The sequence below is a fragment of the Strongylocentrotus purpuratus genome, unplaced genomic scaffold (assembly GCF_000002235.5).
Source record: "Strongylocentrotus purpuratus isolate Spur 01 unplaced genomic scaffold, Spur_5.0 spur5_scaffold_7, whole genome shotgun sequence".
In the NCBI taxonomy this organism is placed as follows: Eukaryota; Metazoa; Echinodermata; class Echinoidea; order Camarodonta; family Strongylocentrotidae; genus Strongylocentrotus; species Strongylocentrotus purpuratus.
Genome location: NW_022145613.1, coordinates 476,872 through 493,656, shown reverse-complemented (window position 1 = coordinate 493,656; position 16,785 = coordinate 476,872). Strand labels below are relative to the sequence as shown.

At 36.2% G+C, this 16,785-nt stretch overlaps 1 protein-coding gene and 1 long non-coding RNA gene across 3 annotated transcripts in view; one reads left to right on the top strand and one right to left on the bottom strand.

The window, feature by feature from the left end:
- The window catches only part of LOC577659 (zinc finger protein 704), a 29,162-nt gene extending 17,628 nt beyond the window's left edge, over window positions 1–11,534 (top strand). The window contains exons 3-6 of one of the 2 annotated variants that reach the window (XM_030973759.1): window positions 2,728–2,828; window positions 7,122–7,455; window positions 9,127–9,249; window positions 9,698–11,534. In XM_030973759.1, coding sequence (XP_030829619.1) covers window positions 2,728–2,828; window positions 7,122–7,455; window positions 9,127–9,249; window positions 9,698–9,865 — 726 coding nt within the window. In that variant the 3' untranslated portion in view covers window positions 9,866–11,534. Of the gene's footprint in view, window positions 1–2,727; window positions 2,830–7,121; window positions 7,456–9,126; window positions 9,250–9,697 lie in introns of those variants that run through there. The other variant, XM_030973758.1, reaches the window with a different exon arrangement.
- Window positions 11,535–12,309: 775 nt separating this feature from the next.
- On the bottom strand, window positions 12,310–13,411 carry LOC115919734. The gene is made up of 2 exons (XR_004061994.1): window positions 13,329–13,411; window positions 12,310–12,382 (listed from the first exon to the last, which is right to left on the bottom strand). It is a non-coding gene; the product is annotated as an uncharacterized LOC115919734 (long non-coding RNA).
- Window positions 13,412–16,785: the final 3,374 nt, after the last annotated feature.

Below are 16,785 nucleotides of genomic sequence, written 5' to 3'. Positions count from 1 at the left end.
ACCGACCTACTTATAATCCAGGGACCCTCTAGGCTCTATTGTCTTGGTACATTGAATTGGAAACAGCATAGTCAGATAGAAATTGATTACAACATTCTTTTTAAACAGATGTTGCTGAAAACTCTGTGTCCGCCAAACTATTTTAAAGGGTTGTCTGGATTTCTTGTGTCACTCAATATTTAATCCTTGTTTGACCATTCAATTTAGCACAACTCATTTGTCTTTGTGATGTGTCATCCATCTGATATTGTTCTAATAACTTGAATAATAACAACTCACAGGTGAAAGCCAAAGATGATATGAGAGATAAATAAAATAATACCGGCATGGTGGGATATAGTTACATCATTGAGATGCTTGACTGAAGGCAATAATAATTTAGCAGTTGAAATAATTTTGTTTTGTATGAATTGTTGATCTATTGATCTCTTTCTCAAGAGCACAAACAAAGTTATAAAATCCCAAGTTGGATACAATGAAATTTATGACTGTTATAATTTAATGTAGAATTACTGGTCATTAATTTCTATGGCATGCTTGGTAATAAAATGTATACCAGCAGATAATCACAAGAATTTATTTTATCTTCACTAAAATAGGATGTGACTTATATTTGTTACAGCCATGATCATGGTATAGGCCTATAAGTTCTGAAGGTGAAAACAGGAATACCAATCCCAAGGCCTCATTACAGTGTTATAAGCAGTCAATCGTGATATTATCCAAACTGGAGGTATTTCCTTTTACAAAGAGCAATGTCACATATTTTTGAAGATTAGAAACAAAATCTATTCTCATATTTCTTTTGATCTCAAATGGCATGAGTGAAGGAGCTCTAGAATACCTGAGTTTTGGTTGCAAGAGGGGTAAGAAGGATTGATGGAATAGCCCAGTAAGGAGATACGTTGAGGTGCACAGTGGGATGGCATGAGGTCTTGACACATAAGCAGAACGTGCATGCTAAAAATAGGAAGAAAAACTCTGCAAGTGGGAAAAATTGAAAATTGATCCTTTCTCAAGATCTATGTTATTTTGACAAGAAGACGTGGCAAGCCGTTTGTTCAGATGTATGTGATCATAAGTAAAGGTGTAGTGGTCTGTTTACTAGGAGGATCCAAATAGGGAGGGAAGGAATAAGGCAGGTGGGGTGGGGGGGGGGGGGGGGCGATTGGTGCATACCCCTCTATTCCATGGCTACTAGACTGAGCCTGCTGTATTCTTTTTTCTCTCTCTCTCTCTCTCTCTCTCTCACACACACAGGTATGGAATCCTGAAGTAATATTGGTTAAGTATTAACTAGTTTAGTGACAAGTTCTCTGTGGACTTTCTATCTCATCTGTGATGAGAAATTTGTAGATTTTGTCTTTTTTCTAAATCTTCATTTGTTGTTGTTGTTGTGGAAACTTTAAAATAGCTAGACTTATGCATTCTAGAACATTTTTAAAGTGATATACACAGTATGTGTATTTCAACCAGTGGAACACATTTATTAATAAACACTATATATACGATTCAGGTTGCATTGATACCACACGACTTTAATGTAATGGATATCTGCCATACAAATGATATCTAATTGAACATGTGTATAAGCTTGGAAATGGAATATATTCCTTCATAGGAAAAAAAGGGCCAGACTCAAACTGATTTTATTTTCTTTCTTTAAACACAACTCATCGTTACTCACCAATTAGATATATTTTGCAAGGTTTAATGTCATGTGCCTCGTTTCCACACAGCTATTGGTTGCAGTGTGTATGACCTGGTAATTGCTCTGTAATTTGGTCTGATTTTGTGAGACTATAGATCATCTTAAAATAATGTTAGGAAGGCAAGGTGAAATAGACTGGTACCCAAAAAATGTTGGCATGCGGCCAGTGTATACATGTTATCCTTTATTAATTGTGTGATCATATACCACTCCTTTTTCAAATCTTGTTTATTTTCGTATAATATCAAATAGAAATGAGACAATTAGGATGCCTGTCGCGGAAGACATACATTGGCATGATGCCCAGCTTGCTTAAAGCCAGAAGGGTATTAATCGCATTTTGCTTTTTGGTATATTGATAACTTTTTCAAGTTTAAAGGTAAAGACCAGTATTGGAAATGCCCCAATTTCAAAAAATTAAATGGAAGCTCTTTATTACCAATCATGTGAAAGAATATGTTTTGACTAATACATGATGATAAAAATTTTGCCGGGAAACTGCCTACTAATTGATATATTTGGTAAATTAGTTTATCTATTGGACTGTGAGAGATAAACGCACGTGTCGCGCACGTGTGTGTAGTCCCATATACATCTTTCTGTGTACAGTGCTTGTAACTTTACAAAGACTGGGCCAAATTTCTTATCATTTTGATGATTCCAGAACCTTGCACTACACACCAATTTTTATATGCTAGATGATTAACCTTTTCTGATCGATTCCACAACATCTCTTTCACAATGCAATTGCATAACCATAACTGGTCTTTATCTTTAAACCTTCACCTTCAACCAACAGTGATATCAATTACTGGATTCATTCAGTATTGCACCTAAATTTGTAATGTTAGAAAAAGGAAAAATCAATTTCTGATGGAATAAGATTTGATATGTGTGAGGTTGGCAAATATTTATTTTATGTCTTATGTACTTTTCTCACAAGTCAATCAAGGCTCATTGTGAAAAGGAATAACACTATAACAAAAACTCTAAATATGTTTCTTTGTTTCGTGCAGCCGTCAATGAAGACATCCTACAAATGTACATGGCAGGGATGCGGAAAGACCCTCTCTACAGTTCAAGGCATCGAGAGACACATCAGAACAATCCACCTCAGGTAAGCCAGATGACCCTTGACCTCCTCATATGATGTTTATATGTGCGCCATCCTCACTTAGTAGCATCTCCTTTTCATTCTTATTGCCATGCTATCATCATCCCACTGTCCTATTCTAGTCTGCTGTGTTCCTCTGGTCTTGGTCCTCAGGTCTTCTCCACTGTTCGAGTCCACATCCTTGGTGAGATGTGTAGAAGGAAAAACATGTCATTGTGAATAATGATGTACACCTATTGAAAACACTCATATAGAAGAATTTCTCCTTTTTATCTCTGCATGGAAAATGGTCGTAAATATAGCCATTTTTTCTTTTCTTTCATCTGTGCTCATGCTATATTTATGCATGTTGATGTTTTGGATTGGCACCACCATGCCAACTACTGTTCAGAAAAATTATTTTTAGACCACTGCCCCCCCCCCCCCCACCCCCGCCCTTTGTCACCCTTTATTCCCGATGAATATGATATGAAAAGAAATATCACACAAAAGAGGTAGGATAAAAAGCAGGATTGGTTTCTATTTATTGAGATTATAAAGAACTCATAATGTAAACACCGTATCATGCTCATGGAAAGAGGAGCTTCTGAATCAGTGCCAGGGAAAGCCGGTTGCCGGTGATTCAATTAACTCTCAGCCACAAACTTTTCTCCACATGTGATTTAATTTGGAGTAGTCATAGCAATCATTTACATCATAACATCTACCATACAGAAACATCTCACTAATTGTAGGTTGAGCGCTTAGGGCAATACTCGTTCATTTTGTGGGAGTTCCTGCGTATGGCTGTTAGCATTGTGTTTGAATTAGGAGTGAATTAGGTTTGCGGGAGTTCACAATACTTTCATAACATGTTACATTGTGCGGGTTATGTACGAAATTGCACAAAATTGCTTTGCCTTGCGTGCATGCTCTATGTTTGTTGCCTGGGATTAGATGAGGGGCTTATCAGCCTAATTACTTATGAATGCAGATATTTCATGCACGTACAAGATCGCTATGCACTTGCGAGGGGTTTTAGATTAATTTATGGAAATGGGTGGTTGCAGCATACTAATCGCCCAGGATAGGCAGAGTGATATTACCCCGTCTCTCTTTGTCTCCGTCATGCATACTATACTACTATCTTGTTAGATTTGTCCTTGGCATTCATATCTTCATTCATGAGTTCATTTTTAAAACTATCTCTATCTCTCCCCTATCTCTCTATCTCTTTCCCTCCCCCCCCCCCCTCTCTCTCTCTCTCTCTCTCTCTCTCTCTCTCTCTCTCTTTCTATCTCCACACTTTTCCTCTTTCTCCCCTGCCTCTTCCTTTCTGTTTTTATATTGATCTTCCCTAATTTTTTCACTTCAGCATATAGACATCCTCCTTTTTTATCCATCTTCCTCCCATCTTGAATTCATTATCTTTCCCACGTCTTTGCTTATCTATCTCATTCACTATCTTTCTTTCTTTCTTTCTCTCTTTTTTTCTCTCTTTCTTCTTTTCATCCTTCCTTTCATATAATCATTCTATGTCCCTTCCATTCCACTTCCCTCTCAATATACCTCTTTTCTCTTTTTGTGTATATTAAAGGCCTGCCCATTCCTACCTGTCCTTTGCTCATCTTCGTATTACTGTTTAATGTCAATGAACTTATCTCTAGGCTGCAATACCAGGCCCCTTTCATAATGTTCCCCCTTGGATCAATATCTTTTGAATTGGGGAAAATTCAAAATTGAAGCATGAATCGATTCAACCATGTCAACTCTACTAATATCTTCACTACCTGCTGGTTCACCTGACATTTGAGATATTATTTGAAGAGGTTTTCACATTGAAATTGCATAAAAACGCAACAAGGGAAAAGGTTAGATGAAGGAAACTAAGTACCGGTAGAATAGAATCAATGTTCCCAGGTCCGTCCGTGTTGCAGGCAGGCACACAGCTCACAGGCAGGCACACAAGGTATAGGTTTCAGCATGCTCATCTATGCAGCCCTTGCCCTATAGTACTACCATGATGGATTGAGGTAGGGATTCACCAATATACTTGACCCAAAGGCATGAGATGAATCTCTTACACATTTATCTTGTTTTCATTCTAATCATAAAAGGGGAGCGGCCAGCTAATAAAATTGATATTCCTTCTATGCTTGATATGAAGATTTATGGTTGGGGTTTTGTGGCTCTTATCAAACAACACCAAAGCTTAATTGACCAGGGCAGGTCTAGATGATTAGACTAAATTCAAAACGATAATGTCCACCATAGCACAGTAGGGTTTCTATATATCATGCAGGACATTGAACCTTCGTGCGGTTCAATCTAGCAATTGGTTCAACATGCTGCTAGTCATGTGAGGAAACATACCATATGGTATGGTTTTATACCACAACCGCTGTATGTTCCATGCTTATGGTCATGTAGTTAGACGTGATTTTGTGTCACCATTAGTCATGTGGAGTTCTGTTGGCTTTATAGAAATAAAAATATTAAATATGATCCGATGCATTTTTACATTACCAAGCTGTTACAATGTTGACTTCTCCATCTTGCTATCCCCTCCCCCTCTCTCTCTCTCTCTTCATCTTTCACCCTCTCTCTATCTTTCTCTTACTCTCATAAATTCATTCTATTTTTTGTTTTGTTTCTCTGTATGTCTGTCTCTCTCTCACTCTCTCTCACTCTCTCTTTCTTTATCATTTGTTCAATAAGTCTATATCCGTCTTTATAATTATATGTCTCTATCTCTTTTCATATTCTGGATCATGTATTGTCTTCATTAGACCTTCTGTCAATACGTCTCTTTCTCAATCAAATCATCTCCCAACCAGTATCTTTTGTTATTCCATCTCTCGCTCTCTGCTTGTCCCGATTGACTATTCACACTCAGATCTTGATCAATAATTGATAATCATGCTTATAGAGCAAAGATACAAATTACTTTATCCTTGGCCCTTTATGAATAATTCATCAGCCATTTTCAGCCTATCAGTTTGTGTCCTCAATGCATTGTATCATCATCTGTGCTAGTTAGAGTGTGAAATGTACCGGTAGTTGACTAGTTGTTATGTATGCGGACGGATAGTGGCGTAGCATATTAGATCCAACTTCAAAGGGTGCACTGAAAATATTATGTAGATGAAATGGAAGAGAATGAGGGAGTCTTTGTCATCTTGCTCTTCACTCTGTCTGTCTTTCTCTCTCTCTCTCTCTCTCTCTCTCTCTCTCTCTCTTTCTCTCTCTCACCATGAGGGAGGGGGCACTTGTCCCACCGGCTCCCCTTCCTTCATAGATATGTTAATATACTACACTCTATAGGTCAAGGTTTGTTTTTAATGTTGTTGTGAGATTTTGAATTATGATGGTTGTTGATGGAATTGAGGCATTTAGATGGGAAGCTCAGCTTACTTTTTATATCTTACTTGAGGTAGTTATATCATAAATGTGATGGTAGTAATTGATCATTTGGCATTCTTCCAAATGCTCCCTCTCTCTCTCTCTCTCTCTCTCTCTCTCTCTCTCTCTAACCCTATTTATCAGTATTTACTTTAATGTTGTTTCATTTTGATACAGAGATAGTTATGCACATTTGTTATTTATTTTGCCATGATGAATCAAGAATTTCAATTCGCTTGTAAGCTCATTCCTGGTCTTATTAACCACCCTCTTATTCACTGTTTACACCGAAACAATCAGCCTTATTGGGAATCAGGAGGAAAGAAGAATCCTCATTATTCTAGTGATATCATGTGATGATGTAATCAGTGTTTCAAACCTATTTAGCATTTATCGAGTGCGGCATGATATAACATCATGAGATATTATTCTAATGTCAGTACCTGATGATATAGTCAAAAAGCTCTTGAGCCCAGATTTAGTGATTCATAGAACCTCAGGCTCACGTCCGAGAAGAAAAACGTGAAGGTGAGAAATAATTATGATCTCATCCAGAAACCCATGAAGTATTTCAAGTATAGTTGGTGTGTTTTATCACCAAGGCCCAATGAGATTGTGATACTCAGATCCAAAGATTAAGTTGGGCAAATATTTATTTGTTCTTGTGCTATATTAGAAAGCCTGCTGCACCTGATAACTCATGTACAGGGGGAAGCCATAACATTCAGAGTAGATCATTTTATCTCAGTGTTTTCATTTAACTATCTGAAGTCTGATCAAGTCATTGTTGTGTTGTGAGGGATAATATTTCTGACATTGATTGCATGTTTGTATTTTGCTTTGTATCTTTTAGTGGTTTATGAAACAGATAAGAAAGGATATCTTAGAATGTTTTTTCACTTGGTGTCTTTTCAGGAAAAAAGAAGGAGAGGAGTACAGTGATCATGAAGAAGAGTTCTACTACACTGAGATTGATACAACGGTCGAATCGGTCTCAGATACACTGGCTAACATGTGTACTTCCTCACCACCACCATCTACTGGATTCATCATCGATCAGAGTCTGCTGCCCCACTCGCATCCGCAAAACATCCCTCAAAAACCCATGGAAGTCTCTTCTCCCTCTCCTATCATGGCCAAGAGAGGGCGACATCTCTCCACATCCAGCGACATTGTTTCTTCAAGCGTCATCTGTGATTCGACCAACCCACCGTTGGTTGGCTCTTTGCCCAATCAAGCAATCGCTATGGTAACTATATTTTGTCATCTTGATATTGTCTCGCGTCCTTTCACTTTTTGGCTAATCTCCCCATCGACCTTGCATCCACAACATTAGAAATTTATCACATTTTGAATCTTTAAATCTCTAAATCTTGTTCAAGTACAATAGATTATTTGAATTGGCAGAGAAAAACAAAACTATAGATTTAAAACCTAGTTGTGAAAGAGAGGTCAGGGATAATTGTAAACACACACACACACACCCACACACAATTGTCAGTTTAGGTAAAAGGTCTGAACTGTATGGACTGGAGGCTAGTTATGACATAGGCCTTGACTATAATATTGTCCTCTAGTAGGTGTGGGTCAAATTGCAATGACATTTCTCAAAGAAAAAGTCTATGCACACAGACCCTATTCCTCTAAGAGTCAGTGATGCACAAGGGACAAATCAGTAACTGTGATCTGAGGGCAAAGAAACTAAGTTTCTCCATCAATTTGAATGATTTATCATTCTAGCTTAGCTTACTGAAAGACATGGATAGCAGGGGATGGAATATAATGTTATACGCACCTTTGCTGACGACGAGAGAGAATCGGTCATCTTGTTCCAAAAGGGTACCTTAGAAGCAACATAGGAAGCTAGGGAGAGTTTGCCAAGCAGATTTCATCGTGTTTCCTGTGTTACATGTCGTTCAGGAAGTAAAGGAAAACCCGCCTGTTCTTTCTAACCTTTGGCTCTGTTTTGGTTTGGAGAGCAGGTTGGCACTAGAAACCCCTGTATCAGACCTTTGTGTAGGATGCTGTACAGTGGAGGGTTTTACACTTTTTATCTTAACATGATGAAGCAGATGACATTCAATAATACAGTCTAGCCCTGTTGTTGTAATCACTCCAGATTGAGTCTGAACTCAGTGTCAAGCGGTAGCTACCCATTCTATCTATTTACACCTAAACAAGCTAGGGTGCATTACATCTCTTATTGGCATTTGTGCCCATGGGATGTTTCTTTATATATTTTTTGTAGAAATTAGGGAATGTTGAGGTAATGGCATCACAATGTCCTTGTCAAGTTGCAAAGTCATCTCCATAACATAGCCATTTTTTGTCATTGAAAATTCATAACTTTCTTATTATAAAAAGTTGTGTGATTTTCCTAAAGCATTATTTTCTGTTTTTCAGATCTTGTTTCTGTTGTCAATTGTGTTTTAGTTCAGAGTTCTCTTTTAATAGTGTTTAGTCTGTCTGTCTGGTGGACTTTTACCAGACTCTTCATCAATAATGATATGCTATGTCAATAGTAATTGTATTTGAGGAGAATAAAGGTGATAAGAATATTTCATGTACCTTATATTTATAGTCGGCTCAGTGTTGCTTTTTATAAACAAGTTTCGAAAATATAAAGTTCAAGATTGCCAAACACAGTATGTTTGTAAGAAACATGTTGTGCTCTATCTTGTAACTTAAACTGAGAGATAAGATAACAAAAACACATTTTAATTGTCTCCTTTGTTCTTTATTTTTTTTATATCCCATTTTCTTCTCTCTACCCTATTTTCTCCACCTCCATGCCTTGTCATTCTTTTTACTTTCTTCTCTATTTGTTTCTTGATCTCTCTCTCTCTCTCTCTCTCTCTCTCTCTCTGTCTCCCTTCCTCCCCCTCTCCCTCTCTCTCTCTCTCACTCATTCTCTCTACAGCTTGCATCTCCAATGAGCCTTCCTAGCAGTGGAGCTCAGTTCTCCTGGTGTCCAGTCTCTTCTTCTCCAGCATCATTCAGCTTTCCCTCATCATCCTCCTCTTCATCATCCCAACCCTCGCAGGTAAGTCATCTCACCTACTCTTCACCTCACCCAAACCAAACCAAACATGATGGGACTATTTTATACACTTATAGTTTTCATTTTACAAGTAATATTTTATTTGCAACACATCAGTGAACAATGACCATTTTTCATATAATGATATACAACATACATTTCTGCCAGTGACAACTTAATTAAAGAATTTGAATGCAGTTAGATTATACAAACAAAAGTGTAAATTCCTACTTTGTATTTCAAATGATCAAATCAACATATCACCAAATCTTCAGTAGAAATTCTTCTGTTTTCACAACTCTAAATTGCTAGCATTGAAGTTGAATAATAAGTCTGGCTACACATTGGAGATAAATAAAGGCAATTTATAATCCTTGCACCATCAAGGATTGCTGCTTGTCTTTATTAACCAGGACTTGAAAGCATCTCTTTCCATTTGTTTCAACTGCAGCCACCCACATTGAACAGGGTCCGTCACAAGTCAGCACCTCACAGCTCTGCTGGACAACCAAAGATCAGATCAGAAGGAAAGAAATGTCGTAAGGTGTATGGCATGGAGAAAAGAGACATGTGGTGTACCCAGTGTAGGTGGAAGAAAGCTTGCGTTAGGTTCACCTAGGTACCACATCGTCATGGGCGTGTCAGGCTCACTTAGATACCACATTGTGATGGGCATGTTAGGTTCACCTAGATACCACATTGTGATGGGCGTGTTAGGTTCACCTAGATACCACATCATCATGGGCGTGTTAGGTTCTCCTAGATACCACATCATCATGGGCGTGTTAGGTTCACCTAGACACCATATCGTCATGGGCGTGTCCTAACCATCCTCACCAGTTATCATGCAAGATCATTGCCCCACCTCCACCACCTCCACCACCAATGCTGTCAACAAGACTCTTTACCCTGTTATGATGATCATGATTGACAAATTTTTCTAACTGACTTCTATGAAAAGAAGAAGATGATTGTAAGTAAGCAATCAGAAGGACATTTGGCTTTGAACCTTCTCCTCTGGGACTTGATACTGAATATTGAATTATACAAATGTTAATGGTCTTGATCTTGTCCCATGCAGTTAGAGAAAAAGCTTATTGTTTACATGCTTCAAGTGAGATTTCTATGCTGCAAACTCCTCTAACTGAAATTCATGATGAGATCATGTCATGCAGCTGGAAAGATTGGGACATAGCTGATTATTAAAGTCATTTCAACATAATGCATATAATGCAAAGATTATAATTTACTTGACAGTTGTTGGTGAGGGTTATTACCAGAAAACAATATGATCAAATACATCCAAGCACTTGCATAAACTCTCTTTTGAGCTGAACTCTTTACTCATGTATGAAGTAAGAGTAGTTGTTAGTGTGTCAGGTTTGACCAAAGGTTGAGTCTCAAAACCTTGAATGTCATGCATTGGAAAGATATGAGACAGATAGATCAATCTGTTTCCATTTTCTACAGTTTGTATAAAACTGTTTGGATTTATACTTTCTTCCATTTTGGTGTTTTGTAAATATATATTACAAACAACTTATCTTTGAATGCGCAAAAAACCTTGGCATTTTTATTTTGTTGATTTTTTGTTGTTGTTACAAGTAGAACAAAAATATTTTTCTATTCTTCACACTTGAATATTCTTTTCATTTACTATTGTGAATTTATTTTACATGAGTGACTAACAAAGAAATTAAGTTGTATATTATGTTAGTGAGATAAAGAAAACATTTTCAAGAAACTGCGTTGATAATGTGTCCTGGAAGACTCCTAATCCTGTTCATCACTTTCAATAAAGATGTACATCTAATTTTGATTTTCTTTATCTTTTCGTTTCATGATATTAAAATCACATGATGAAACTACGACCCCAAAAGGGGGGGGGGGACTAAAAAATAACTTTGATCAATAATATTTTTATTGCACTTTTGATACTTTCTTGTTTATTCTTGCCTTCATATTTTAAATCTCTCTTCTCATGCTGTGTGTACGCCCCTTCCGATGTACAATGACTCTTCTGCCAGTTGAATTGCAGTCATGTAGCTTACACTGCATTCAAAAGCAGGGGAATATAACATTTGGTTAAACATCAGGATTTTCATTTTCAAAATGACGGGTGGTATTTTGATATAAGTCAATCTATAGTTTTACTCGGAACATTTGTTAAATAAATGCTGTACTGTTTTGTTATTGAAGGTGTATAATCATAGTAATGATCCGAATTGTTCTTTTTAAGGGATGCTGATTATACTGAATATTTTCACTTGGACTTTCAGATTTGTTTTCTATTTATCTATTCTTTTACTAATTTTCTTACAGGAGACATGTCTTTAAAATTTTGTTGAGACTATCCTAGCTAGTGCCTTACTTAGCCAGATTGTGGTATTTGCATTCTATAGCATCAAAATCTGGAGGGAAAAAGAAAAAGAAAAAGAAAAAGAGAAAGTAATATGGATAGTGATCAAACAATGTGTGAAGTTTCTCAGGTGACAATATTCATTTGGATCAAATCAAAAGAAAACATATTTTCTATCTGCAGAACATTTTTAAAATCTGTCTCAGGACTAAAAAAAAAGATAGCTATTTTTGTGAATCAAGTTTTCATAATAGAGACAAATGTCATGTTGAAATATTTGGATCTATAGTTGAAAATGGCTATGTTTGAGCCTTATGGATGAAATCTGGTTGAAAGGCTGTTTTTCAAAAGACTGTTTTCAAAAGATTGGGAACTTTTGATTAAACAAAGTTGAGGATCTAGAAAGCCTCTACGGCATGAAAAATAATTTCAAATATTTATATATATATATATATATATATATATATACACACAGTTCAGAAAATTGCGGAATATTTTCAGAATTTCTCTCATTTTATTGTATGATTTGGTTGTACTATTTTACATCTCCTATTCATGTACAATTATGTATTAGAATGAACCGTTCTGAGGTTTTCAGTGGAACAAATTCATGTAGTAGAAACATGAATGACTTGATTAGACTCTGTACTGTATATACTGGATGATCTGGAGGATAAGTGTACAGCAATGGTGTTCAAATAAACGTTGTACTTATCTATGTATATACTGTACACGTATATAGAGACTGACTAAATGTGAACTGAAAAATCATTAACCCTTACTGTACTGGGGGGGGGCCTGGGAGGCCCCCCCCTCGACATTTTTGGAGATCGCGCCGCAACCGCTCGGAATTTTGAATTGTCGTTTCATGACTTTTTTCCTTCAAGTCTTACGCACATTTTGATACCATTTTCGTCGAAATCGGATATACCTGTAAGGTGTTACATAACAATTAGTATGCGCATGTCATCAAAAAAGTGCTATAATTGCATATATTCATGTACAAGCAGAAATGTGAAGATATGAATTGATATCAAATTGCTTTTATATGTTTCTCAAAGTAACTTGATGTATTTCAAAACAAAAGAATACATTAGAAATAAAACAATAGATATAATAACAAATAAAAAACAATGAAATACATAAGAAAATAAAAAGTTGAAAATCGCATCAAATTTGCATAAATTATCATTATTAATTACATCAAATAACTATTTTTTGTGTTAGAAAAGAAGTTTCATATGAATAATGAGTTTCAACATAACAAAAGTGGAGTCTGACAATTTTTGTAATGATTCTAGTTCCCTGTATATTACCAGATTAGATATTCATGAATGCGTAATTTGCGTATTCATAATTTATGCAAATTAACCTATGCATTTTCAAATATCATAAAAATAATGAAACCTCATGAATTTGAGATGAAGGAAACATTTATTCATTACATTTTCAAGATTCTTCACAAGTCTACGGACAAATATGTAGAGTTTTCTGTAAAATGCATAAAATTAGCATTTTGCATAATTAATTAGGCTATAACGACAAAAATTTGCATATTAGGAAAAAACTAATTATACCATCTTGTTCCTTACGTAAATATCTACAATCATGCAAATTTTCGCGTTCATCGGACATTCGACGGCCGAGATCATAGGGGGGGGCCTCCGAGGCCCCCCCCCAGTCAGAGAGTGCTCGAAATAGCCCAGTACAGTAAGGGTTAAACTGCAGCTTATTATTGACAGATCAAAACGTAATTATACTTTTAAAATCCTGTGATGTTCTGGAAAATTTTCTCCTGCTAATGTGTAAAGATACATACACACTTTTGACTCTCTGAGGGAAATGATTTTCGTTTTTTAAAATTCATTTCTGTTATTGATGGATTGACACAAACTAATGCGTCTGTAATTACGTCATGTAATAAATGTTGATATAACCTCAAGTGTTTGGTTGATGATTGATAATGAACCAAGTAGCACAACCTGATGGCAGCGATGGGTGGGATAGCTGCTTAAATCATCTTCTTGAATCATCTCACCTGCTGGATGAGTCCTTCTATCCTCCTCACTTGCTCTGAGTTGGCATGAAGGTTCAGTGAAACCTAGCCTGACTGACGCATGTAAACCACAAACCAAAACTACTACGGTAAACAAAACTTGGAGAGACTCTGCCGAGCAGTTGCGCGAGTCTTAGGGAAAGTTCTTGAAGAGGAAATAAGCAATCTGGGTAATGTGTAATGGCATTCCCCTAGTGCTGTTTATTCTGTCAGTGTTTTCTAGTTTACAAACATCACTATTTTTATGCTCATGTTGGCTCCTGGCCAAGTGGGTTGGGAGCAATTTTACGAGGTATAGTTAGCTGACCAAATCAGATTTCCTCCCAGATTACTCCTAAAACATCTTGAATTCTAAATGTTCATCAACAAAAATAACTTCTTACTAGGTTGCCAAAAAACCTTAATGGATGATGATGCTTTTTAACGTAAGAATGCGAGCATGTCGAAAAGCAAATGGTTTCAGTTGACAAGAACTTTGCTACAAGCAATATTTTTATAGGATATTGACTCTTTCCATTCTTTTATTTTCATTTTCTTCAAATTCTGGGTAATGTGTAATGGAATTCCCCTAGTGCTGTTTATTCTGTCAGTGTTTTCTAGTTTACAAACATCACTATTTTATGCGCATATTGTGAGAGAACTGGCATATTTGATGTCCATTGAGACTTTTATATAGATTGATCAATCTTCACTTTACCCAGTGTACACGAGAGCTTGTTTGGAAATAACATCTAGATTTATGTAAAATCTTGAAAGATTTCATCAATTGACAGATCATGTTTGTACTTTACTTTGAACATAATATGGTCAAACTTATTGAAACCACAATGCTTTGGTTTTTCAAATTATATATCTCAACCTTTTTCATGAAATACATGTAGATTTTCAAGAATTCTTTTTAGATAAGTGGATTATTTCTTGTATTAGAAATATGCAGAATCCTTATCCACTGATGTCTACTGAAAAAAATAGGAATTCAATCGAACAATCTGCATCTACTCAATCTTTCTCAAATTGTCAATTCATTTTTCATGTGTAAAGTGTGCCATACCCTAATACAGGGAATAAAAAGGACATTCCATTAAGAAATCTCTCAGCTGGCTTAAAATAAGGTTTTTAATTTGCTTATTTCATTTTTATACATCGTTGTTTGGGTTAGTTTTTTACTTTCTTACATGTAGAATCTCATTTTCTACTAGTGATGATGAATACAAGTGTATTGTGCTTTAATGTTTTGAAACCCATGTTTGTCTGTCTCTCCTCGTCCTATCAATCTGTTGCACATTTCATTTTATTTTTTTTCTTGTAATGGAAACACTTCATACTAACTAAATACATGGACAATGATTCTCAGTCTTGTGCTTATGATGTACCTGTAGGAATATGTATTTTAACAATTTAAGGCTGAAACTATGAACCTGTTCTATTATTACGCACAGCCTTAGTGTTTCTGCAGTATTTCCCCCTCTCTGCTTTTGCAATGGGACAAAGTGATTCTGTTCTCTTAATTTTCTGATTTTTATTGATTATATGATTTTTTAGTTATCCATAAGTGGCTCATTGTGGGAAAATGACGCTTGATAAACGCTACCTTTAATCATTTGTAGAAAGGAGATTTAGGTGGAAATGTAATACCATTTTCTTTTATATCGAGAAATTTAAAAACAATAATACTTAATCTGCTTAGCTGCTTGGTAGTAGGAAAGTTTTTAGCTTGCGTTTGGAATTTGAAATGTCAAAATATTACCTTATTTAATATATTGCTGGTATAGTCATAAGTTTTACTTGAATTATTGGAACGATACCAAGAGTGATCAGAACATGTAAAAACTTCATTAATTGAAAGTCAGTATGTAGTAATGTATTTATCGTTGTATTACATAAAGTAGTATGAATGGAAGAAATTCATAATTCAAGAAACACCATGATAGTTGTTTCAATGTGACTTCCCACATTGCATTGTCTTATCTAAAGTTCATATTTCATTGCCATTGTGTAACCATGCATGATCAAGACTTGGCAAATCATAAGTTGTCCATGTGAGGAGTAAATTGTATGTCATGTTATGCAATATGATTCTTTTGAATTCTTTTATGATATGCCAGGATGTTTTTTTGCAGTATATTTATATATATAAAATAAAATAAAAATTGTGTTGAAACAAGAATATGCTCTAATTTGACTATTAACAAATAACATGGAAGAATTAAGTTCAAATAATGCACAAAGGAGGAGGAGTTGTTGACAGGCTGAAAGCCATGTGGTTTTTGAAGATGAAGAAGGAGATAAAGATCTTAATTGAACTCTTTGTATTCTGTAATGTCTCATGTGTTATGATATATTCTCATCTGTTCTTGCTTTATTAAAGGAAAGCGATTGTAAAGTGTAAGATATATAATGTTCATAGTGTATATCCATTGTACAAAGTGATATGTGACTTATGAAGTCAAATATGTTGTCAATAAACTTTAAAATGTGAAATCCATAGAGTGTCTTGTATATTGCCTTTCATTCTTGTGAGATAATTAGAATTATATAGAATGACTGGTAGTACAGTGTAGAGAGAGGTAAGGAAAGAGAAAGAGAAAGAGAGAGAGAGAGAGAGAGATAGAGAGTGATAGAGAGAGAGAGAGAGAGAGAGAGGGGTGGTAGATAGAAAGAGTGAAAAACAGAGAGGGAGAGAGAGAGAGAGGGGGGGGGGGGGTGGTATAGATAGAAAGAGTGATAGACAGAGAGAGAAAGACAGAGAGAGTGGAAGAGATCAATCGGACAGAGAGAGCAAGGGTGGTAGAGATCAATCGGAAGAGAGAGAGAGAGAGGGGGGGGGGGTGGTATAGATAGAAAGAGTGATAGACAGAGAGAGAAAGAGAGAGAGAGTGGAAGAGATCAATCGGACAGAGAGAGCAAGGGTGGTAGAGATCAATCGGAAAGAGAGAGAGAGAGGGGGGGGGGGGGTGGTATAGATAGAAAGAGTGATAGACAGAGAGAGAAAGAGAGAGAGAGTGGAAGAGATCAATCGGACAGAGAGAGCAAGGGTGGTAGAGATCAATCGGAAAGAGAGAGAGAGAGGGGGGGGGGGGTGGTATAGATAGAAAGAGTGATAGACAGAGAGAGAAAGAGAGAG